Raw genomic sequence first — 24,083 nt, 5'->3', positions numbered from 1 at the left:
TAGGATTTCCTCTAAAATAAGCAGTTACTTTTAAAAAGGTCCTCTACCCAACCAAAAACTATGGCCATATCATGTAAGATCTGTTAGAAAAATTAGATTTTTAGGAAAGGAAAAAGAAAAAAAAAAAGGAAAAAAGTTGGCATCCCATTTCTAACCACCACTAGGCTTTTAAAATAATTTCACAAATCTTGTAGCTTCCAAAAGCAAGATGCTTTGCTCACTTAACAGTACATTCCCCCTAAATCTGGACACTACTTTCCAAATTAAAAATTGTTAATTTCACAAGCAGCTGAAAAACAACTCCAAAATAAAGACAAGCATTAAATATTACGTAAGGTTTTCTTTTATTTAAAAGATCATTCACAAAATACCATATCCATAGATTTACTTTCTGTCTTATAGCTGAATGTGTTAAGTGTCTGGAATTCCATTCTTACATTTAAAAGTCAACTGGATTGCCCAGAAGTTTAGATGAATTTGTTTTGTTCTTAATCTTTTCCACATTGAAGATGTAAGTAGGTCATCTGAAAGCATCAGGTTTGATTACAACCACATAATGCATGTCTTTCTTAAGGTAAGTATTGGTGTTACACAAATGGTTCTTATTTCAGAAGCAAAGATGACAGGTGGAAGGAAGGAAAAGAGGGTGAGTTCTGTAAATTGCTGAGACCTGGTGACAAAGACAAAGTAAGAGAAGCTGAGGACAGCAGCTAGTGAGGAGCTACTTTCTAAGCACACCGTGTGGGCCAGCCTGCTCCCGGCCCTCCAGTCATGCTGGTGAGGCTCCCTCTTTTCCCGGGCTCTAGCTGACCCCGAACTGCTCCCAAGGGGATGAACCAGGACTCGGGCGCTAAAGAATTTGTTCACATATAGGTGTTCAAGCTCAAAGCTACTGCCTAGCTGCCTAGCCCTGGGTGAGTGCTGAACACTGTATGTGGCAGTGAACTCCTAAAGCTGAGACCAAGTGACCTCAAGCCACCTACCAGTTATCTGACAGTTCTGCATAGTCAAATTCTCAATTCATCAAGTGAAAGAGAGTAAAAAGTGCCAGATTCTAGGCCCATTTTTTCATTCTAAAATTAAGGGATGGTGGGAAGCAGAGTATTTCATTGTTACTTACATGAGGGAACAGCTAAGCACAGGGAGTGACGCAGAATACACAGACAGCAGGGATTTGAGAGGAAGCAGTGTCCGCACTATGAGGTGAGCCCAGCATCGCGCTACCCCCTGCAGTCCCCAAAGCACCTCTGCGCCCGGAGGAAAGGAAACTAGATGGCAGTTTGCTACACCCAGCCACAGAGGAGCCTCTAAAACGGCCAGTGAGGTGAGAGAAGGGAAGCAGTTTGGACACGGTGGTGAAAGAGAGATACTCAAACCACGCGAGTGCAGTGATGCCGCCCGCCCTCCTGTGGGCACGCCCCGCGACAGTTCACACTGCTCTTTTAGGGTTTGCTGTTTGACATGTGAGCCTGTTCTGCCTAACAGTCCATCTGGGGAGGGGGTGATGGAGTCCGGACTACCTATAAAGAGTCATAAGAAGGAATTTGCAAAGATCAGCAGATATTTTATCCTTGTTCTGAAAGCAAGGTGTCCCAAATTCTGTATGTTGATCACAGCTGAATAAAAACAAGATGCTATTCAATTTGTGACTTTTTTTCTTGGAAGCCACAGCAATACAGAACTCAACATGCAGGTCAGAAGAGAAGCACTGAGAAAAATCAAAGGGAATGGCAAGTGTGGCTAAAGTAAAAAGAGAAAGCAAAGCAGAGAAATGAAGCAGCACTTCAATCCAAAGAACTCCCGCATGGCTGCCTTTGTCCCTCTAGAGAAACTCACGTGCTGGAAGGAAACAAGAAGCAAGAAGGAAAAAGGACAGAAGGAAAATAGGAAAGGAATGGCAGGGGAAAAAAAAAAAAGCATAAAACAGGCACTAGGTAGATACAGCAAAGCCAAGAATGTACTAAAAACCACTTGTTAACTGCTGACATGCACTCACAAGCTCTGTGTTTCCGTTGTAAGAAAGGAGGGCAAAGGTCAGGCGCAGGAATGGTAACTGCAGGACTGCCGGTCCGGGGGGCGGGCTAGCCAGGCTGTGGTCTCGCTCCAACTCCCCCCACACCCCATTCCCTCCCAACTGCAAGCTCATTCTTGCTCCTTGTGAACGACTTCCTCTCTGGGCCTGGCTCCCCCGAAGATAGCAGAGTTGGGGTTGGCTACTTGATTGAGGGGCGTTGCAACTGTTCGAGGTTTAAGCTGGAGCCGTGGTCTCTGTGCTCTTTCCTCTGGGGGAGGGAAACACAACATGGTTAACAAATGCATCATGAAAAGACACCCTCCAGACCTCCATTTACATGTTCACATTACTTCCATACCTTCTGTTGGTTCTCTGAAATCCATATTGGACCCTCGAAGGGGAGGGCCGTCTCTGAAACGACTTCCCATTGGGGGGCCTGTTCGTCGGTCACCTGGACGACTCCCTCCCCTGCCTCCTAAGAAGTCATCCCTGAAACCTGAAGAAGGAAGATGACAATGAATTATCTTTTAAATTACTGTCTCAAAGCTGATTACATAACTCGTGTGAACTGATATTAATTTTAAATTCTTTAGTTTGTCCAGCATCAGAAGTTTTTCCAAGATAAAATGCATTCAAAATGAATCCAAAGGTGAATCTGCTGGGTAATTTCAATGCTAACAGACTTCTACAATAAAAAAAGAATCTTAGGAGAGAAAAATAAAATGAGCTGTTTAAATTCTTAGTTTGTAGGAAAAGTCCATAATATTCTATTTGTGGCTTAAAACAAAAATCTCCAAAGCACATTTTATTGTTTTCTAACATAATCTATACAGTTATTAAAAAAAGATGAACCTGAAATTTAGAAGTTACAATTTAGAACACAAAATCACAAGAAAAAAACTAGATATGAAGACAAAATAAAAATACGAAGTCACCTCTGGGTGACACTCCCCACTTTTCTGTTTCTGCTGCGATTCGGGTGTGGATCATTCTAAAAGCAAAGCACCTGTGTGTAAACAAAGCTGCGATCAGGCCCACTCCCTTCCCAGAGAGGGCGCCAGAGAGCAGGAACGTCAGACCCAACCCACATCTCCTCTGGCTGCAAAGGATTTTTCCCCCATTCATTTGTGCATCCGCTAAAATAATTACCAACAGAAGAAACTGCATCTCATTCAGAATTAAAAGTAAGTTGCAATTCTCATCAGTGTGAAGAATATTTTTTTAATGGACTTTAAGAACCTTTAAGCCTTATTTAGTTTTGTATTTAACTGAAAAATCATGAGGGGAGGTTAAGATAATTAACGTTTTAACAGTATGACCTATTTTAACTTTCAGTAAAAATTTAACAAATAAGGCTGTAATTAAACAAATGAGCTTGCCCCCTCTGTTTAAGCTCCTGAAGGTGACTACTTTTACTCTAAGGATGGTGCCACTGCTCAAAGCTTTGTAGAAACTTAGCCGTGAAGAAGGATCCTGAGCTTGAGGAATATTCTTTATAGTTGATCCCCATTATCCAGATTTCATGTCTGCAAATTTGTCTACTCACTAAAATTTATTTGTAACCCCAAAATCAATACTTGGGGCTTTCTGCTGTCACTCAGACATGCACAGAGCAGTGAAAGATTTGTCCCCTGACACACACATTTCCAGCTGAGGTTGAACAAGCCAACACTCTGTCTTGTCTCACTCAGTTCAAACAGTAAAGTGTCCTTTGCACAAACTATTTAGTGCCAGGTTTTCCGCTCTTTTGTGCTTTTTGTTAGTGATTTTGCTGTTAAAGCAGTCCCCAAACATTGTGCTGAAGTGCTGTCTAGTGCTCCTAAGTGCAAGGCTGGGATGTGCCTTGTTAGAGAAGCCTCACTCAGACATGAGTTACAGAGCTGTTGGCTCTGAGTTCATTGTTAATCAACTATATACATTAAACAAGTTGTCTTTAAACAGAAACACATAAAACAAGGTTATGTATTGGCTGTCTGACAAAAATATGACCACAGGCTCACATGAGCCTGACCGTGTATTTCCTCTATATGCGATGGCTCAGTATCTGTCAGTTTGGTGTTTGCAGTGGTTTTGAAGAACCGAACTATTGTGAATATGGAGAATCAATTATCTGCAATGGTGGTTTTTTTTTTTTTTTTTTTTAAAGGTAACAAGGAATTCGTAAATTGATCAAGTTATCTGTAACTCAGTTCAGAGACTAAATTGAACAATTTCAATTTTTAACAAAACAAGTAATGAAAACAATTCCAAAAAGATTTAGACCAACAGGAGCACTTCTCTGGGGGAAAACCCATTTGGATACATATAATCAAGTATAAGGTTCTTTACAAAGTCTTTTTTAACAATCAGAACATATACCATTCATTAAACAAGCTTAATTAGTACTCAAACATTTAACCTGACACTTCCCCCAAACGATACTGTGAAGTGTACCTTTATATATTGAGTATGAAAGTAAAGTTACTTTCCTTTTAATGAGATTAATTTCTGCTACCCATGTTTTATGCTAAACAAATCAGCTTACACCCAAATTGACAAGGCACATAAACACAACTGCTATGTTGTCCAGGTTCATGATACAAAGTATAGTGGGGGAAAATAAAACCTCCAAAACCAGCATACATTAACATCAAGTAACAACTTCATTTCAAAATCTCTTATGATATGAGCAATGGGAAGATTATAAGGGGGGAGAAAAGCAAGCTTTGACATTAACAATTCTCTTTTTATCAAGTTTGAGGACAGATTTCTAGGAGGCACACTATTCATGAGAATCTTCTGAGCTTTCTTTACAAAGTTTAACTTCCCTGGCGGTCCAGTGGTTAAGATTCTGTGCTTCCACTGTGTGGTGGGGGCGGGGGCGGGTTCAATCCCTGGTGGGGAACTAAGATCCCACATGCCACAGCCAAAAAAACAAAACCAAACCAAAAAAACCACACTGCCTATTTCTGGCTGACAGGGACTTTATTTGCTTTCTTCTTTGTATTTATTTTGTATTGCTTGATTTTTTTTTCCAAAGTCATCTGAAAGGTTAAACTGAAAAGACTGATTTTTTTTTTTTAATGATGAGAGTGTCATTTAAAAAAGGCATTATTTTAGTTTCTTTTTTTTGTAAAGTTTATTTTGGTTGCACTGGGTCTTCGTTGCGGCATGTGGGATACCTTTAGTTGTGACACGCAAACTCTTAATTGCCACATGTGGGATCTAGTTCTCTGACCAGGGATCAAACCCGGGTCCCCTGCATTGGGAGTACAGAGTCTCAGCCACTGGATCACCACGGAAGTCCTAAAAAAGGGGCATATTTTAAAGAATAAAAAAGGCCTACCTATACAAATAACGTATATAGGCTGTACTCCACCATGTGGACACTGCTGGTTTTAGATTATCACCAGAACACTGTAGTTTACACTGGTTGGTGGCAAGGCAGTTTCTCTGGCTATGTTCACTGCATGTCTTGCTTCAGAGTAAAAAAGCCCAAGCTAAGCCAGTAGGAGAAAGATGTTAGTTCCTTTACTGTTTCTACAGTACCAGGAAATGCAAAACTGGCAGATCAGAGACCACCACTCATCAAGTCACTAACTACTACACCTGAGGTGGCTTTGAGATGACATTTGTTGCATTTTTCAATCAGAGACTAGCTTATACATAAAATTACAGGTTTACTGGATTATACTGTACTTTTATGAATAAGCTCATTTCTGATTGGCTCTAGGACTTTTAGGAATTAAATTACTCAACAGATAAAAGCAGTCATCTGTTTAGCTAAAGCAGTACTAGAAAATGAATTTTTAATAAAATCTCAGAAGACCAGTTGTTCCCATACTTACCAGTTACTTTCTACTGAATTTTGTTTTTTTTTAGGGTGGGGTGGGGTGGGGGGGGGTGGGATGTGTGATAAAGTGGGTGGGACAGGAACTAATGTTCTCATCTCATATGGTGGCAAGTACAGAGACAATCTCAAGGTTATAGGAAAGAAAACAGACTTGTTTTTCATTTTCTACCTTATGGTTACAACGGACATTTTTACCACGTATGAATTACTTTCATAATTAAAAAAAAAAAAGTAAAGAGATGAAGAAATGTTAAGGAGATCAACCCTTCACAGTCTGGCATGGGAAATGCCCTCCCAAGTTGACACAAGGAGACACCCACTGGTACGCTCTGGCGAGTTAAGAAAAGCAACCACAAAGTGGATTATACCCACCATTAAGGCTCAGGGGCTTCACACCCTTTAAGAAACAAAGAGGTCATCAGGACTATGACCTCTAAGAGGGGGCTGCCAGGAACCATTAGTATGAGGTTTTCTGTAAGCTTCTAGAACCTCCACACTACTTCTAGAAATAACATGACTTCTATTCGTAGCGTACAACACAAGCACCACCAAGGGGTTCCCCTGGGCTAACCCCTGAGAAAGACTCAGCATGAGATAAAGGCACATAAAAGAACAGTAGGCTAAGAAAAGGTAACAAGATAAGATGGATCAGTCCAATTTGCCCACAATGTGGAAGCTTTCAAGTCCTACCCCAAACATTTAGGTTCTAATAGAGGCTTATTGCATGCCTGGGTACCTTTTGGGAATGTTTCATTTGTGAAAGGAACTAAAGTAGTCCGGCCAGGCGGGCTACTCACAAGAAACGTACAACAGCAGCAAGGCCACTGAAAAGGTAAGTGGTGATACTTTAAATACTGATACCGGAATTGAAGTCATCCCGGGAATCCCATCCACCTCTAGATTCTCGAGAGCCACCCATTCCTGAGGATACACAAAAAAGATAAAGTTGAGGTCGTATCATTACCTTGCTGCACAAACATGGAAAAATTCATTGGGAAGACGCACAACTCATGTGATGGGAAGTTCAATGAAATTATAAGTTTTTGCTGCCAACAGGAAGAAAAACAACAACAAAAACAAAAAAACCCCAGGCTTGCAGAAGCATCATCCATTCTTTCTAAGACTTTACACATTTTTAAAAGCTGGTAAACACCTATCAGACCTACGAGACAGAGTTCTACTGGTAACCTTCAAGAGTTGTAATCAGTGGGCATACAGCAAGTTTTATGTTCAGCTGTAGAAGAACCAATCACCTCTGTCATCTTTCCTGAATCCAAAGCCGCCTTTATCTTGTTTTCTGCCTTCTGCAATGTCCACACGAAGTGACCGGTCACCCAAGATCTAATAAGGGGAAAATACTTTTAAGTGTTGGCAAGAAAAAAATCTCAACTACTAACACCACAGAGAAAACCTGAATATACTTACTGCACCATCGTATGTCAAGGCTTCCTTAAGGGAATCCACTTCATCAAATTCTACATAGCAGAATCCTGTAAGAGAAAACAAACCCCCGTTTCCTCAAGAAATACTGGGTTAAAGATAGGGTGGGATCCCTGTCTGTACCATTTCCTTACATCATAACCACCACTTTTGTTGCATCTAGGTGGCAGCAAACTCACAGAACCTGAAAAAGCATATTTTACTTTCTAATAAATAGAACTTGACTGGCATTCCTCCCTCTTAATTACATTCTATCAGAAAGTGCTAATCAAATAGGTAGTGAAATAGTAGCTGTGTTTTTATAAAGCTTTCTTTATATTTTAACCATAACATTAAAATCTTCCTTAGGTCTATGAAGAGCCCTTAGTCCTGACTTCTGAATGACTTTAATATAACCTAACAGGAGCTTTAAGACACAATTTCAAATGTGATACCAAACATGCTTTGAAGGAACAGGCTGAAGGTGCCTAATACTTACCACTCAGGTAGCTGGTATAAAATTTTACAAAAGCTAAAAAGCATACCCTGGGCAGCAACCACATCCTCCTCAGGATGCTAATTCATGAGACAGCTGGCCTAGATGCAAGCATGCTTTACTGACAACCCGAGTCCCTGATGCTAGATTCTGTCACAGGCCTGTAAGCAGACAGCACTCCAGGCAGTGGAACCCACACCCTCGCTCTCACCTCCAACCTCTGAATGAGCTTTCCCTTCCAACTGTAACACTCTTGTCCATGCCCTTTCCTTGCCATCTGGGTTAAATCTGGGTTAAGCACTTCCCCTGCCCCATATGCTCACACTGCGCCCTGTATGACCACCCTCCTCATCCCCATCACTTCACCTTCAAAGCCCACTAGACTGCAAGTGCTTCTAAAGCCTAGGTCCACACTTTTCCTGTTCACCATTTGCTTACACAAACAATGTACTGCTTGGCTGGAGAGTTCCCGTCCCCTGCTCCCAACCCATACCCCACCTCCTCATCCATGCCTTTTCCCCTAAGTAGATTCAATGTTCAGAGGAACTGAGAAAACCACTTCCAAGTTCAAAGAAGCAACAACAGCCTAGTCACTCTAGAGTTCACACTCACCTGATACTCTAGAACTGCTGAAACTAAAGGTGTCCTTCTATAAGACAAATTTCAAAACTTGCTACTACTGACTCAGCCCAAAGGTTGACTTCACCCACACATGTGTACCTTAAATTTGAATTCCTAACACCTCCTAGCAGTGGGAACTTCTACAAGCTTAACAGATACATTTTTTTTTCACTGTTTAATCACTTACTATACCAAGGCTCCAGGTTGCTATGTCAGAAAGCTTTCAAAACGACAAAATATGGAACCACTCTGCCAAGCATGACCTCTGCTTCTTGTATAGCCCCCACCACACGCTCTCTGTACTTTTCATGGATGTACTTCTGGGTAAATAAAGCAAACCAAATGCCCTTGTACCTTGCATCGTGCACTTAAATACAGGGCACATTTCCCTTCAGGAAGCCTTGAAAGCTAGATGTTAATGTCCATTTGATTCCTTATTCTTACTCCTCTGCTCAAGAGCCCGAAAGACTAATTTACAGACACTAACTTTATCTGAAATCTGAGCCAAGTATTTCCCCAAACACATGCTCTGAAGTCACAAATGTACAATGACAACAAGTACTAGGTTCCCTTTTGGACTTCATAATAAACTAGATTACAGGAAAACTACCCCAAAATATGCACGAGTTGGTTAAGGTGATATGCACCTGAAAAGTCCTGAGTTTTATCTGTTCATTTCTCTCCTGGTAACTCCTTTTCTGGCAGAGACAGGACTGCTATACAGGTCAGGCAAACTCCAGATTTACTTGGGCATATGCCACATATTTCTACAAACTAGATTATGTATAAAACATTTTTTCCCCTTAAGCAGAACTGAAGGCCCATGTGTTAAAGAGCTAAGGGTTTATTTCAACTTCATGGACTAGGCAAATGTTTGAAACACTTTAATCAAAATGCTTTCATAATTAGAGCTCTCCGGCTTAGACCCTCCCCCGCTTACAATAATGCACAGTAAAAATCCCCCAAACTCACCTTTAAATTTGTCTGTGTCTTTGTCTCTGACTAGCCGTACACTCCTTATGCTGAGATCCTTAAAGATAGCGTCTATGTCGCCCTGAACCGTATTAAAAGGTAGATTTCCTACATATGCTGTGTAGGGGGGCTCTGTGGGCAGCTCCTTCTGGCTACGGGAACCATGGCCACCAGCACTGCCACGGGACCTAGGAGGGGAAACAGACAGAATTCAAGTCTGCCCACATATTCTTGCCCCAGGGGCCAAGGAAAATGTCTCCCACTCAGCCACACCACCCAGGCGAAATAATCCTATCTAATGTATACAATAACATCTCCTTGAAATGATAGAGTATTCCAAAATATTTATGAAAAATGTGTCTATCTGTGGATGACAGAAATGTCCACAGAAACAGAGAATCTATGTAAACATACATTTCCCTGTAGAATCAAATCCAAATATAACATCCTCCTACAGACAGGTGCTTCTCTCCTATCCACTAAGGAGAATAGGACCTACGCCAATGCCCTCCCCCTCACACCCAATACTACCAACACATACAGAAAGGAACTGTCCACTTATTGCCCTGAAGCTGAAGTTTAACTCATTCACAATACAACTGTTTCTTGATGATCACAGATAATAAGCTCTAATAAAAACTTTGCATTTTGTGCATGTCCTATGTATTACATGCTACTCTCCACTCCCCACGCACCGCCTCACTGGGGCCACAAATGTGAGGTGTGTATTACTAATCCATTTAAACCTCAATGCCATTTCTTCAGCTAAGACAAGAGGTGTTTACTTGCCCACGGTTTTTATTTTTATTTTTTATTGATTAATTAATTTATTTTATTGGCTGTGTTGGGTCTTTTTTGCTGTGTGCAGGCTTTCTTTTTTAGTTGCGGTGAGCGGGGGCTACTCTTCGTTGTGGTGTGCGGGCTCCTCACTGCCGTGGCTTCTCTTGTTGCAGAGCACGGGCTCTAGGCACGTGGGCTTCAGTAGTTGCAGCACATGGGCTCAATAGTTGTGGCTCAAGGGCTCCAAAGTGCAAGCTCAATAGTTGTGGCGCACAGGCTTAGCTGCTCTGCAGCATGTGGGATCTTCCTGGAGCAGGGATCGAACCCGTGTCCCCTGCATTGGCAGGCAGATTCTCAACCACTGCGCCACCTAGGAAGCCCTGCCCACGGTTTTTAAAAAATTAATAAACAAATTTATCTATTTATTTATGGGTGCTTTGGGTCTTCGTTGCTGCGCACTGGCTTTCTCTAGTTGTGGTGAGCAGGGGCTACTCTTTGTCGTGGTGCACGGGCTCCTCGTTGTGGTAGCTTCTCTTGATGCGGAGCTTGGGCTCTAGGCACACGAGCTTCAGTAGTTTGTGGCACAAAGGCTTCAGCAGTTGTGGTGCACCGGCTTAGTTGCTCCGTGGCATGTGGGATCTTTCCAGACCAGGGTTTGAACCCGTGTCCCCTGCATTGGAGACGGATTCTTAACCAGTGCACCACCAGGGAAGCCCCGTCCATGGTTAAAGAGCTTAAAAGTGGCAGGACCTTGACTCCACCACATCATCACTATTTTGCAGAGGCACTGGTTTAAATCCCAGCTCTACCGTATACTTACGACTCCACCATGCAACCTTGAGGAGTTATTCAATTTCTCTAAGCTTTATTTGGAAAACTGGGTTAATACTAAGATAGACCTTGTATTATTGAGAAATGACACATGGGGCTTCATACACTGCCTGACAAACAGTATATATGTGTAGAGTAACAATGACCACAACCACTGCCATCTACAACCTGAGGTTTACAATGTGTTATAGATAATTTAAAAATAAATGGGGCCATGGAACTTCCCTGGTGGTCCAGTGGCTAAAACTCCACATTCCCAATGCAGGGGGACCAGATTCGATCCCTGGTCAGGGAACTAGATCCCTCATGCCTCAACTTAAAAACAACAACAAAAAAGACCCCACACAAAAAAGACCCCACACACGGCAACGAAGATCCCACATGCTGCAACTGAGAGCCAGTGCAGCCAAATAAATAAATATTTAGATAAACAAACAAACAAATAAATAAATAAGGCCATTATACAATTGTCAAAGCCCATACAATAGAATGGACAACGAGAGTGAACCCTAATGTAAACTATGGACATTGGGTGATAGTGACATTGTCACTTTAGGGTCATTGACTGGAACAAATGTACTACTCTGGCGCAGATGTTGACAGCTGGAAAGGCTGTGCCCCTGAGCACTGTGAGGGCAGGGGGTATATGGGAACTCTACCTGCTGATCAATTTTGCTCTGAATCTACTTTGCTCTAATAGATAAGTCTACTAAAATTAATGAATGGGAAGGGGAGCTCTTCTTTACATCAATAAGGATGTCAGCTAAAAAGTGTAGAAGGAATCATGTAATTACAAAACCACTACTCTACAACCACCAATGTAGTAATGACTGATTCAAGCAGGGCTCAAAGGATGCCAAAACCACTGATAAAATGAATCTGCCAGTCACCACTGTAACCAGGTAACTGAACTCAGTATCACTAATAATGGATGGGACAAATTTAAATGTGCCTTCTATTCTGGCACTTTCTTCAAATACGTAAAAGTCATGAAAGACAAAAAAAGGCAGAGGGGGGCTTCCTAGGTGGCACAGTGCTTACGAATCCGCCTGCCAATGCAGGGGATACGGGTTTGATCCCTGCTCCTGGAAGATACACCGCAACAAGAGAAGCCACCGCCATGAGGAGCCTGAACACCACAATGAAGAGTAGCCCCTGCTCGCTGCAACTAGAGAAAGCCCGTGTTCAGCATCAAAGACCCAACACAGTCAATAAAAAAAAAAAAAAGGCAGGGAACTAATGAAATGATAACCAATGCTACATGTGATTTTTGGATCCTGGAACAAACAGCCATAAAAGAAAAAGCAGGTGGAGAAATCCGAATTGGGTGTGTATAAATATTATTGTTAGCATTAAATTTCTTAGGAGTGATCACTGGTATTGCAGTTAGTAGGATGCCTCTGTTCTCAGGAGACAGGGTATTTAGGAGTGAAGCATCAGGGCACCCATTTATTTTCAGCATAAAGGACACGTGTACGTGCATGAATATATAAAGATGAAGCAAGTGTGAAACTTGTAACATCCACCAGTGTCCACTGTATTGTGTTCTTTCAGCTTTACTGAAGACTTGAAAAATTTCAAAATAAGATGTGTGCAGAACACAGGAGGAAAAAGATTTAAAAGAGTGAGGTGCTGTTTTTAAGAGACATTTAAAGCAAATGAGTCTCCTCACAGTCAAAGATCTGCTCAAAGTCAACCTTCCTTTCTTTCTTCAGGCTATATATTAATACCAGGTCTTGGAAAGTAACTCGGTTTTTAAAATTCATATATTGCTAGAAATATCATGAAAGAAATTTCACATCTTGCCTGACACAAATTCCAGACATCTCAAATATCTGATAATAAATATCTTTAATACTTTTTTTTTTAGCAGAAAAATCAGGCTATGATGTAACTCTTAGATGGCTAAAATTTTTAAGTTTAATTAATTCACAACTGCTGCTTCCCAATAGAAAAATCCTGCGTTCTGTCCTAAGAATACCAGAAAGATAGGCTTACAAGTGAATGTGACTTATTTTGCATTTCAATAACCATAAAACCTAAAATATTTTCAGTAAGATACGCTTTGGGACTGGGTACTGAACATATAAAATACAGTATAAACACTTGGAAAACTGTCAAAATAGGGGACCAACTATAATTAGAAACACTTTAAATTTATTTATTCAATATCTATTAAACATCTGATGGATGACTTCAAGCTGCTTACACCTGAGCGGCACATATAAAACATAGATAACTGTAAATGCATACACACGTTTGTGTATATATTTACATAGATATGCAAAAAAGCAAAGTGCTAAAATGATTTATTAAAAATTCAACATGAAGGTGAGGAGGAAGAAATGAGTAATTTGGCAGGTGTCTGTTTGATGAATCAAGAAAATGGAGGTAGGAAGGCTTGCTAAAAGGACACGGGGGAACTTCTGTGGGGTGCTGGACAAAGGACTGAAAAGATGGGGTCAACCAGCCTCTGACTGAGTGCAGAAAGCCACGTAAGCCTTGATACTGCTGCCTGGGTGAATGCGAATGGGGGGGCAACTAGCAAGAATGCAGCTGCATCAGAAGCCAGCTCAGGCTTTGCCTGGATAGAAGAATCCTGCTTCAGGCAGGCAGTACTTTAAGAGCTGGAGATGTGGAAAGAGCTAACCCAAGGCCATCAACTTGCGCGTTTCACCCTAGCCCCACAAAACTGCAGTGGCTTAACACTCTAGATTTTTTCAAGAATAACAGATGCGGTCCTAAATACTGCCCTACCTGATGTGGTCAGTTCTATAGGACTTGAGTGGTTTTTAGCTTTTCATTGAGTAGTTCACTGAAGACACTACAGTGCAGTGGGATTGGGGCCAGCCAGGCAGATGTCAATTTATTCACTCTATGAAGAGTCTACAGTGTGTCAGCAACTTGAGAGACAAGGCTGAAGGAGACAAACCCCAGAGAATGCTTATGCACATAATATATGCACGTAATAAAGCAATACATTCTGCCATCAACCAATCAAATAAAAAAGTGTCAGAAATTCTTTGAGCTAAAATTCTTAGGAGATACTTCTGACACTAATTTAAGTTTTGAGGGGACTATTATCTAAGTAAGCTATGTTACATGAAAGCACCTCCTAAACAGGTTAAAAACACAGAAGACTCACCTGGTACCTTAGTTAATTAGCTTGGTGTTATTTTATAATTATTTAAAATTTCTATGTTATTAGAGGAGTTTAAAACTGACCATAGGGAGGGTGGGGGGGGGAGTCAGGGGAGGGAGGGAATACGGGGATATGTGTATAAAAACAGATGATTGAACTTGGTGTACCCCCCCCCAAAAAATAATAAATAAAAAAAATAAAAAATAAAAATAAAACTGACCATAAATACACTTCACAAAGACTGACTGCTTTATAGAAGTTTAACAACAATTCTAAAGTGTTATGGGCAGATTAAACACACTATAGGATACACCATTCATGCAGAAGCAGGTTGACTAGCAGCCGTGGATGTAAAACAGGCAACAGATGAGGCGAAGCTGCAGGGCTGGCAGACACCCCCATCTCCCCATCACCCTGCAATTCAGAATAGAGACTTGAAGGTCTGTGCTGCAAACTTCCAGGCTATATCACCCCTACCACTGAGCAATGGTCTTGCCAACTCATTACTGTTGCCCATAGGGACAGTCTATTGATAAAATGTGTGTGTGTGTGTGTGTGTGTGTGTGTGTGTGTGTGTGTATGTGAAAGTTTTCAAGTAATACTTACATCCTTAGTCATCCAACTTTCAACTCCAGGTGTGACCAAAATCCTTTACAGACAAATCATGTTTCTTCACTCAAATCAACAAAGTATCGGAATGTCTATTAAATACAGAGCACCATATTGAGGGCGCAAATCTAAGACTCAGTTCCTACCCTTAATTCAGCTAAGGGGGTCCAGGCATCTCGAAAAAGGAGAAATCACATCCCAAGTAAAAGACTGCAGAAAATTCAAGAGCACTGTCTCTGCAGGGTGGAGCAAAAGGCACTTGGACTCTATTTTCCAGACAGCAGACAAAACACTGACCTCTTTTTTTTTTTTTTTTAATTTAATTTTTTTTTTTTTTTGGGGTACACCAGGTTCAATCATCAAAACACTGAACTCTTAAGATGATAATGTGTGAATAAGCAAAGAGATACAGGAGTAAGAGGAGACTGGAGGAAGGGTGACTTTAAGAAGAAAGAAGAGAAGAGGTTATTAGGGCTTGGATCAGAGTCAGTGAGTGTATGAAATAAAATTAAGTGCTCAAGACTTGCTTCCAAACTGGTACAAGAGTGTAAAGCAATTATATTCCAATAAAAAAAAAAAAAAAAAAAAAAAAAAGACTTGCTTCCAAAGTATAAAAGATAATAAAAAATGAAGGACAAAATGCTATTACTTCTGGAAAAGAATTTTATAAAGATTTCCAGGTGTATTAGAAACTATTCAAAATTTAAGTACTGTTGCTGTCATTCTTAAAACTTGAAGACCAGTGAGTGCCAAGATACCATTACTCTAGAGTATTAACCTCTCTTTGGTATTTGGAACATTACTTCCCTCTATTACTTCTAGGTGATAATTGAGTTAGTTTCAGTAGGGCTGGTTGACAACTTTGGTCTTTCACGTGCCATTCAGAAACACTTATTATTAGCATATATCACGTGGGATGAGGCACTATCCTAGATCCTACAAAAAAAAAAAAAAAAAACCACAAGACTGCCTTTATGAGAATAAAATGCAAGTAAGCAACAAAGACAAAATCCTCTGAGCACGCAGAAAGAAAGAAAGAAAGAAAGAAAGAAAGAAAGAAAGAAAGAAAGAAAGAAAAAGAAGAAAGAAAAAGAAAGAAAGAAAAGAAAGAAAAAGAAAGGAAAAGAAAAAGAAAGGTCAAATGTGTAACCTACTTGGTTTCTAGAAAATAATCAAAAAAGGTTAGGGTCTCAAAAGCCAAGCCCTTATTTCATAAATACCAGTGGGGGGTGGAGGGGTGGGATGAATTGGGAGATTGGGATTGACATATATATGCTACTATGTATAAAATAGATAATAAAAATTTATTTTCATAAACACCATTTTACACTACCTGTTAACATCTTACATTAGTAAGATACACTAGTTACAATCACTGAACCAATATCAACATGTTACTAAAGTTCAGTTTATTCAGATTTTCTTCACTTTCACCTAAGTCCTTTTCCTGTCCCAGGATCCCATCCAAGATGCCACATTACATTTTAGTTGTAGCTTAGGTTTTAAAAAAACTAGCCCACCGGAACTTGGATTAAAGACACTTTACTTCCAAGTAGATCTTCCTCTAAGTGTATGTATTTTCCAAGGCCTTCAATTAGCACTCAAAATTAAATCTCTTTATCCTGACAACTGTCATTACTACAGGATGTGCATGAAAGTCTCTCAAAATTTCTGGTAAACACTGGGAATGGGGAGGGAGCGGTGTCTGTGGTGAATTCTTCAATGAGCCCTATTTCAAGGAGCTCTTTTCTGCTGTGAATGGGATCTTAATAATTTAATCACATCTGTAAGATATAAAAAGCAATGCAGGGAAATGCAAAGTCGTTCTGAAGCAGGAACTCTTGTCTTGTTCACTGCCTTATCTCCAGAACTATTACAGTATCTAGTACTTAACAGGGTGGAAGGAATGAAGCCACAGACCTACCAACTACTTTATGACTGCAAGTAACTTCTTTCACCATATGGGTACTCTTATTTGGAAAAAAATTTAGATTATAAGAGAGGATTACATGTATTCAGATTGACATCCCCAATTATGTACTTAAGTATTTTTCAAAAAAAATTTTAGGCTGTGTACAATAGCAAGAAATACATTTTACATCACAACTTAATACATGCATACATTCCTGCATGTTAACTATACAAATAATTTTTAAAAAGCCTGCCAACAGTACTAACTCACAGTATAATGCACACTATTTTCTATTCTATTTCACCTTAAAAAATGCTTGCCAGGACCCATACTAAGTTGATTTCATCATCTACCAACAGGACACAACAGGTAATTTAAAAGTCTTGTTTTAGATGAATAGTGAATACAAAAAGGACTTCTGGTTTACAGAGTCTTTTAGGGAACTTTCCTTCTTACTGGGAAAAAACTGTTTATCATAATGAACTAAAGTGTTGGACTCCCACACATTAAAAGAAAGAAATGGGTTAGTAATTTAATAACTTCATGTGTGTGAAAAAGGTTACTCAATCCAAAAGTTCTAGATTTTTCAGAGGAAATGAAATCTTAAATCTCAAGCTATCTACTGGTCCTCAGAAATACTGCCACAAAAAAAATCTGTTTTAAAGCTATGGATTAGCTGTGAACTTTATAGGTTCTTTTCTTCCAAAATAGAAGACTTACTATTTGAGATTTGATATTCCACATACTACCAGCTCCATTTCATTTTAAATGAAACCATATTTTTAGGCAATGTTGAATTTGATATGATCCACAAGTAACTTACAACTATACAATTTATTTTAAAATTTCAATTATTTTAGCTAACTACAAATTGCCATAGATAGACCATCATTTAAAACCTAGACTTCAGGACTTCCCTGGTGGTGCAGAGGCTAAGAATCCACCTGCCAAGGAGGGGGACACAGGTTCAAGGTTCAATCTCTGGTCTGGGAAGACCCCACATGCTGCGGAGCAACTAAGCCTGTGCACCACAATTATTGAGCTCACATGCCACAACTACTGAAACCCGCGTGCCTAGAGCCCATGCTCCGCAACAAGAAAAGCCACTGCGATGAGAAGCCCATGTACAGCAATGAAGAGTAGCCCCTGCTTGCCACAACTAGAGAAAGCCTGTGCAGAGCAACAAAGAGCCAATGCAGCCCCAAAAAAACCAAAAAAATGAACAAAAAAAACAAAACCCCAAAACACTAGACATTAAAAGCATTTAGTCAGAGCTAACAGTTCTTCTCTTCATTTAATATTTGAAAAGACATAAAAACCTAAGTAACCTGTACTAAAACACATATGCATTAAAATAAGACAATACTTATTAATAATTGTTTGCTAATATCAAATTTTAACTTACTGATAGTTACAAGATATAACGTGTAAATCTTGTAACTCACATGTTACAAGAATTAAGTGTATTAAAAGTACCTGCAGGACTTCCTAGGTGGTGCAGTGGTTAAGAATCTGCCTGCCAATGCAGGGGACACGGGTTCGAGCCTTGCTCTGGGAAGATTCCACATGCCACAGAGCACCTAAGCCTGTGCCCCATAACTATTGAGCCTGTGCTCTAGGGCTCGTGAGCCACAACTATTGAGCCCGTGTGCTGCAACTATTGAACCCCACGCACCTAGAGCCCGTGCTCCACAACAAGAGAAGCCACTACAATGAGGAGCCCATGCACCACAATGAAGAGTAGCCCCCACTCGCAGCAACTAGAGAAAGCCCATGTGCAGCAACGAAGACCCAACACTGCCAATAAATAAATAAAAAAGTACCTGCAAAAAGCCACACATCCTTTAACAACAAACAGCCAAGAAACAGCCAAGAGAAATAGCCAAGAGAAAAAAAGAGGAGGCTCCCCCCCCCCACCCCGCCATCTTTGGCAAAGAATGTTTTTGATAAAGTGGTAAAAATGATTAATTTTATTAAATATTGACCCGCTTTAAAAATAGTCCCTGTTACGAAATGGGAATAAAGCACCTCTGCTGCTCATAGAACCTCCAGCATAAGCACTCCTGCAAGTGAGTTACAAGCTGAGCTATTTTTTTCCTGGAACACCATTTTTACCTGAAAGAACTGACAAACTATGGTTCAGACTCGGATGTTAGGCAGACACTTTCTTGTCAATGAAGTGAGTCTGTCACTTCAAGGAAAACAACAGTACATCTGCTACCAATGACGAAACACAGGCATTCAAGCAAAACCCAGAATTTTAGAAAACTTGTATCCATCAGCATAAGCTCAACAGTCTCCCAAAACCTGAAATTTTTCTGATGAAACTGATGATAACATTAATGAACACGATTTTGATCGGAATTCCCTGGCAGTCCAGTGGTTAGGACTCCGTGATTTCACTGCCAAGGGCCCAGGTTCAATTCCTGGTTGGGGTAACTAAGATCCCAGAAGCTGCCCAGTGTGGCCAAAAAAAAAGGGGGGGGGGGGAGGGGGCGCTCCAAAAATGCAACTGATTATTTCAATTACAGAAGAATAGTGTGTAGAACAAGGGAGACCACCAGCTACATCTACCCTACACTGGAGTACAACGGAGATGCCATGTTTTCAACAAGTATCAACATAGTGGAGCACATCCAGAGGGTCCTATCAAGAAGAACATTTTAAAAACCATGATATGGGGCTTCCTAGGTGGTACAATGGTTGGGAGTCTGCCTGCCAATGCGGGGAGCAGGCGTCTGATCCCTGCTCCGGGAGGATCCCACATGCCGTGGAGCAGCTAGGCCCATGAGCCACAACTATTGAGCCATGTGCCGCAACTACTGAAGCTCATGTGCCTAGAGCCCATGCTCCACAACAAAAGAAGTCATAGCAATGAGGAGCCCGCGAAGCTCGCGCACCACAATGGAAGAGCAGCCCCAACACAGCAAATAAATAAATAAATAAATAAATAAATAAATAAATAAATAAATTTAAAAACCATGACATGGTTGGCAAACTTAAAAAAACCAAGGACGTTCAATTATTTAAAAAGACAACTTAGACATTACAGCTGTTAAGTGCAACCAAAATCAAGTGCTTATTTCGTGCCCTGCGTGCAGGTCTAACCAGCTGTACAAATGATGAAAAAGCAAAGAGGTGTAGCATGGTCTCCTGCCCAACACTCTTCTGTTTCTAGAGAAAGCTGGAAACTGGAAGATGGATCTGATCTAGGACTGACCCCCCCACCCCACCACTGCCAAACATTCTGCTTTGTATGTTCCAAGTTTCTGGGAACACTTCTTGAATTTGTGTGAAGTATTTCCAGGACACTAAGGTTAATTTCAAATAGAAATATAAATTTTAAAAGTATACTAAGAAATTTTTTTAGAAATCTCAGAAGCATTTAAATATTCCAAGCATGAATTCTGTTACAAACCAATAATGTACAAGAATGAATTACTTGGTAGTAATTTACAATACTTATGGTATTATATTATAAATGCTTTACGCCTATAAAATGAACTGCTCTCCCTTAAATGGCTTTAGAAATAGAGCCAGGAAAATAAAAACTCACTCCAGCTAACTCTCAACAGAAAATTTCCCACTCTTACTAACTCCAAAGGAAATATTTTAAGAATTAAAAAATTATAAATCAACAGCTACCAATTATTAACCATTTTTTATGTACCAGATACTGTGCTGCACAGTTTAACATCTCATTTAATACTCCCCAACAGCCCTATAGAGGAGTTTCTATCTTACATGCAGGGAAAGTGAGGCTCAGAGAGGTAAAGGAACTTGTCCAGATCACACAGCTAATACACAGCAGAGAGGACACTTAAGCTCTGGTCTGCCTGATTTTAAAGCCAGGGCCCCTGCCTGAACATCTCTGACATCTCAAAGAGCCCGTGGTAGAACCAAGAATTTGTGGTAATAACACTTCTCAAAGAGGACAATGATTTGGAATCAAGCATCGGGAGACTGAGGAGTGGAGAGCAGGATGACAATAAACTCAAACAACTCACCACTGGATAGGTAAACAGAATTTTAAAACATGCATTTCAACACCTTTACAGAGCCTCTTAACAGTGAAACTAGCTAGCTTTTATACACTTTCTCCCCTATTTTAAGTCTTAAAATATACTTAGAAATTTAGAGATGCCAAGCTTAAGTCCTATAAGACTCAAAGACTAGAATCCTAAACCCCCTAACTGGAACCTAACAAAGAATATTTAACTTTGTAGTTTGATCAATTTTTAGCAGGTACCATTTCAGCAATATCAGTTCTTCCTAATTCTAAGTTCCAATCTAATTCTCAGAATTGACGCTTGTTTTAGGTTAAGCACTCAAAAGGCCTTTTGCAGTTAAAAATGTAAAAATCAGTGTTACTCTCCACTTTACTGCCAACGGTAAATGAAAAACTGGAACCCCAGAAAAATAATTTAGCAAAGTGCAAAAACAAATACATTCAAGATCTGGTACAATCAACTCCTGATAATGTGGAACTCTGTTTTGACTTGCTTTCTGAGCAACCATGCAGTTCCTAGTTCTCTCCTCTGCTGCTGGGGACATGCCTCTATAGGCTGGGGAAATAAAGCAGTTGTTCAATATTGCTTCCTGACAACCGTACTGGTTACTACACACAACTACAAAATACGCTTATGGGGAACGCATAATTATTAAAACCCACGTTTTTGGATTTTGACTCTACATTTCAAACCTGCCATTCCTTTCACCTGTGGCCCACGACCCACATCTTATCCAGCTAAGGTGTTTTAGACTAGAGGGAAGTTGCCTTACAAAAGTACCAAACAAAGCAATACAAGACCAGCTTTCCATAGGTGGTAATTGTCTATAATGCTTAAGCACTGTATCTGAACACAAACAGCACTAAGACATGTATTGATGTGAACATAATTCAAATGTCAAAATTATCATTGAAGAATATCTGGTCAACTATCCTATCATCTTGCTAAATTTCAAAGATCCCAATAACTGATGACCTCCCATCTGATGAAGTTAAAGTAACGTTAACCATCCAGAATACGAAAGCTTTGGCACAGATCACATCACTACATATCTGGTCCTCTGTGAAGTTTCCAGACCCATGTGAGATACTGCCTAAAAGTACACACAAATTCACCAACAGGTTTTTAAAACTACTTTTTAGCAATCTGAGCAATATTTCCTACATATTTTTACATGAAGATGAAGTCAAGTGGAAAATTCCAAGAAAGTCAGATGTAGAAGGTACTTAATAGTAAAGGGACTTTTTATTAGGAAACCTAGGAGATGTATCGTGTCAGCTATTATTCTCTTACACCCGTTTCTGGAGTACATCTGGGCAAATGGCCAATACCATCCTTTGTCTTTTGATATTCTGACAAATTAATTGCATCTTAAAAGAAAATTTTACTTTTGATCAACTTCTATTGTTCAAGGTATTCCAACTGTCAAAATCTGATATCCATCAAAAGTCTAATAACTTGTACATCTCAAGTTATCAGAACATCTAGTAAATTTGTCAAAAGGCAGAATTTTAAAAAACCCACAAAATCCCAAGGCTCTGTATAATACGACAAATATTGTAGTCCCAAACCAACTAAAATTCCTTGGATCTGCCTTATTCTGAATTACTCTGTTTAAGAGTTTTCCTGGGTACTTCCGGATGTTTTTTGAAACTAGAAAAAAAAAATCCTTGTTATTAAATTTCAAGATGACTGAAGTACAAATTTGATGTCTAGAAACCTACCCCAAGGCAATAATTTTACATGTAATCCAACATCTATTTCTTTTTTATTAGCAAATAAAGTATTCTTTGAAATAACAGGTGGCTCCACCTACCCCAACTTCCATGTTCTTGTGTCATGAATGATAATGGCTACACTCCCGCACCCAAACAAGCTCTTTTATTTGAGCCATTCCCAAACCAAGGTATTAAAAGATCATTCTTCACCAAACAAAGATACTTTTGGGATTGAAACCCAGGAGACTGGACACCTCAGTAGGTACTATTGTGCTATCCTGGGAAAGTAATCGTTTCTGTAAATCACACAATGGCCAAGTGTGCCCTTGACAAACAGCAAGATGTTTGTAGCCTATCTTCTAAATTCTGTATGAGGTAACTTGTGTCTAAGAGAAAAAAATAATCTAGGGCAGGTTCCTGGAATTAAACACCATAAGCTTTTTATTCACTAGGGATCTTTCTTTTAAACAAGGTGCCTCAATCACATATAGTCTGTGTATGACCAGAATCAGAACGAAGCTAAATGCGATTCCTTCTCTAGGTCTGGAGAAACCAGGGAGAGAATAACATTTTCTGCCAGTAACCATGTAACACTTGTCAATACGGCACTCTGATCTAAGAAAGGATAAAAACAATGCTATGACATGTTTGTTTTGGTTGGTGTCCCCCGACCCCGGGGTGAATCGGACCATTTCAGGGCTCCAGCTGCCAAATCCTAGCCTCTCTCGTAAAGGGAAGGGATCACCCCTCTCTCGGCCTTCCGACCATACCCAGCCCAAGGCGCCAGGGCGCCTGCAGCGCAGGCTGACAACAGGAAGCCGCGACCGGGACCGGGACCCGAGCAGGGCAGGCCGCGGCCCCCACCCCCGCGCTGCAGCACAGCCCCGCGCTGGCCCTGCCACGCTGGGGGATGGGGCTGGAAGAAGCGGGAGCTCGTCCTCCCGGACACTCAGCGCCGCTGCGGCCCGGCCCTGCGGCCGAGGCAGGGGAAAGACACGTCGCCGGCGGCGGGGGCGCACAGGGAGGCATCTGACCCGCGAGCAAGACCCGGGGAGCCTAACCGCCGCCGCACCCTCCCCGAGCGCGCCATTTCCAGGCCCCGGTCCTCCAGGCGCCTCTACGAGGCCTCCAGCCGGGCCCCTACCGCTCGCCGCCCCTGCCGGGAGCGCGGGACAGGCCGCCGCCCAGGGGCCCCGGACTCCGCCCGCCTCCCGCGCCCGGCCAGGGCCCGCGCACGCCCGCCTCACCCCCTGCCGCCGCCGAAGCTGCTGTAGGCCCGATCGTCGTAGGTATCAAAGTCCGCCATTTGCCGTCTCCGCTCCGAGAGGAACCAGGGTGAGCGAGGAAGGACCCTGCAATATAACTCCCCCCCGCCCCGCCGCCGGGGCTGTCCGCCGCGCCGCCTGATCGCAAATCGCACGCACGTACGCGCGCGTGCGCGCACATACGCCGCGCCGCGCCCGGCCTGGCCGGACGGGCCTCCGGTGGCCCGGCGTTTGGCGGCCCACGTGGTGCGGGCTGCGCATCGGTCGGGCACCAGGGCCCGTGCCCCGGCCCATTGTGTGCTGGCCCTGGGGTTTCACCCGCAGCTGCCTCCGGCCCCCCCACCCCGCCCCGCCCCGCCCGTGGACGTGAGCCTTGTCCTACCTCCTCTCTCCTGGCTGGCCTTGGAATCTGCGTCTGGCCCTCGGTGCTTTCTGTCCCCTAGTCTTCCGAACTCCAGGCCT

At 41.5% G+C, this 24,083-nt stretch overlaps 1 protein-coding gene across 2 annotated transcripts; it reads right to left on the bottom strand.

Moving 5' to 3' along the window:
• Positions 1–320: 320 nt before the first annotated feature.
• On the bottom strand, positions 321–23,763 carry EIF4H (eukaryotic translation initiation factor 4H). 2 transcript variants are annotated; one of them, XM_057748999.1, is made up of 7 exons: positions 23,604–23,760; positions 9,355–9,542; positions 7,272–7,336; positions 7,100–7,187; positions 6,708–6,767; positions 2,373–2,510; positions 321–2,282 (listed from the first exon to the last, which is right to left on the bottom strand). In XM_057748999.1, exons 1-7 carry the CDS (start codon positions 23,660–23,662, stop codon positions 2,143–2,145), a joined length of 738 nt encoding a protein of 245 aa, XP_057604982.1. In that variant the 5' UTR covers positions 23,663–23,760; the 3' UTR covers positions 321–2,142. The 2 variants fall into 2 exon arrangements, with proteins under 2 accessions (XP_057604982.1, XP_057604983.1); XM_057749000.1 differs by lacking the exon at positions 6,708–6,767 and having other exon boundaries at positions 23,604–23,763.
• Between the last annotated feature and the right edge of the window lie 320 nt (positions 23,764–24,083).

The sequence above is a fragment of the Hippopotamus amphibius genome, chromosome 9 (genome assembly GCF_030028045.1).
Source record: "Hippopotamus amphibius kiboko isolate mHipAmp2 chromosome 9, mHipAmp2.hap2, whole genome shotgun sequence".
In the NCBI taxonomy this organism is placed as follows: domain Eukaryota; kingdom Metazoa; phylum Chordata; class Mammalia; order Artiodactyla; family Hippopotamidae; genus Hippopotamus; species Hippopotamus amphibius.
The sequence above is the reverse complement of the archived record's forward strand: the minus strand, read 5'-3'. Positions and strand labels throughout refer to the sequence as shown.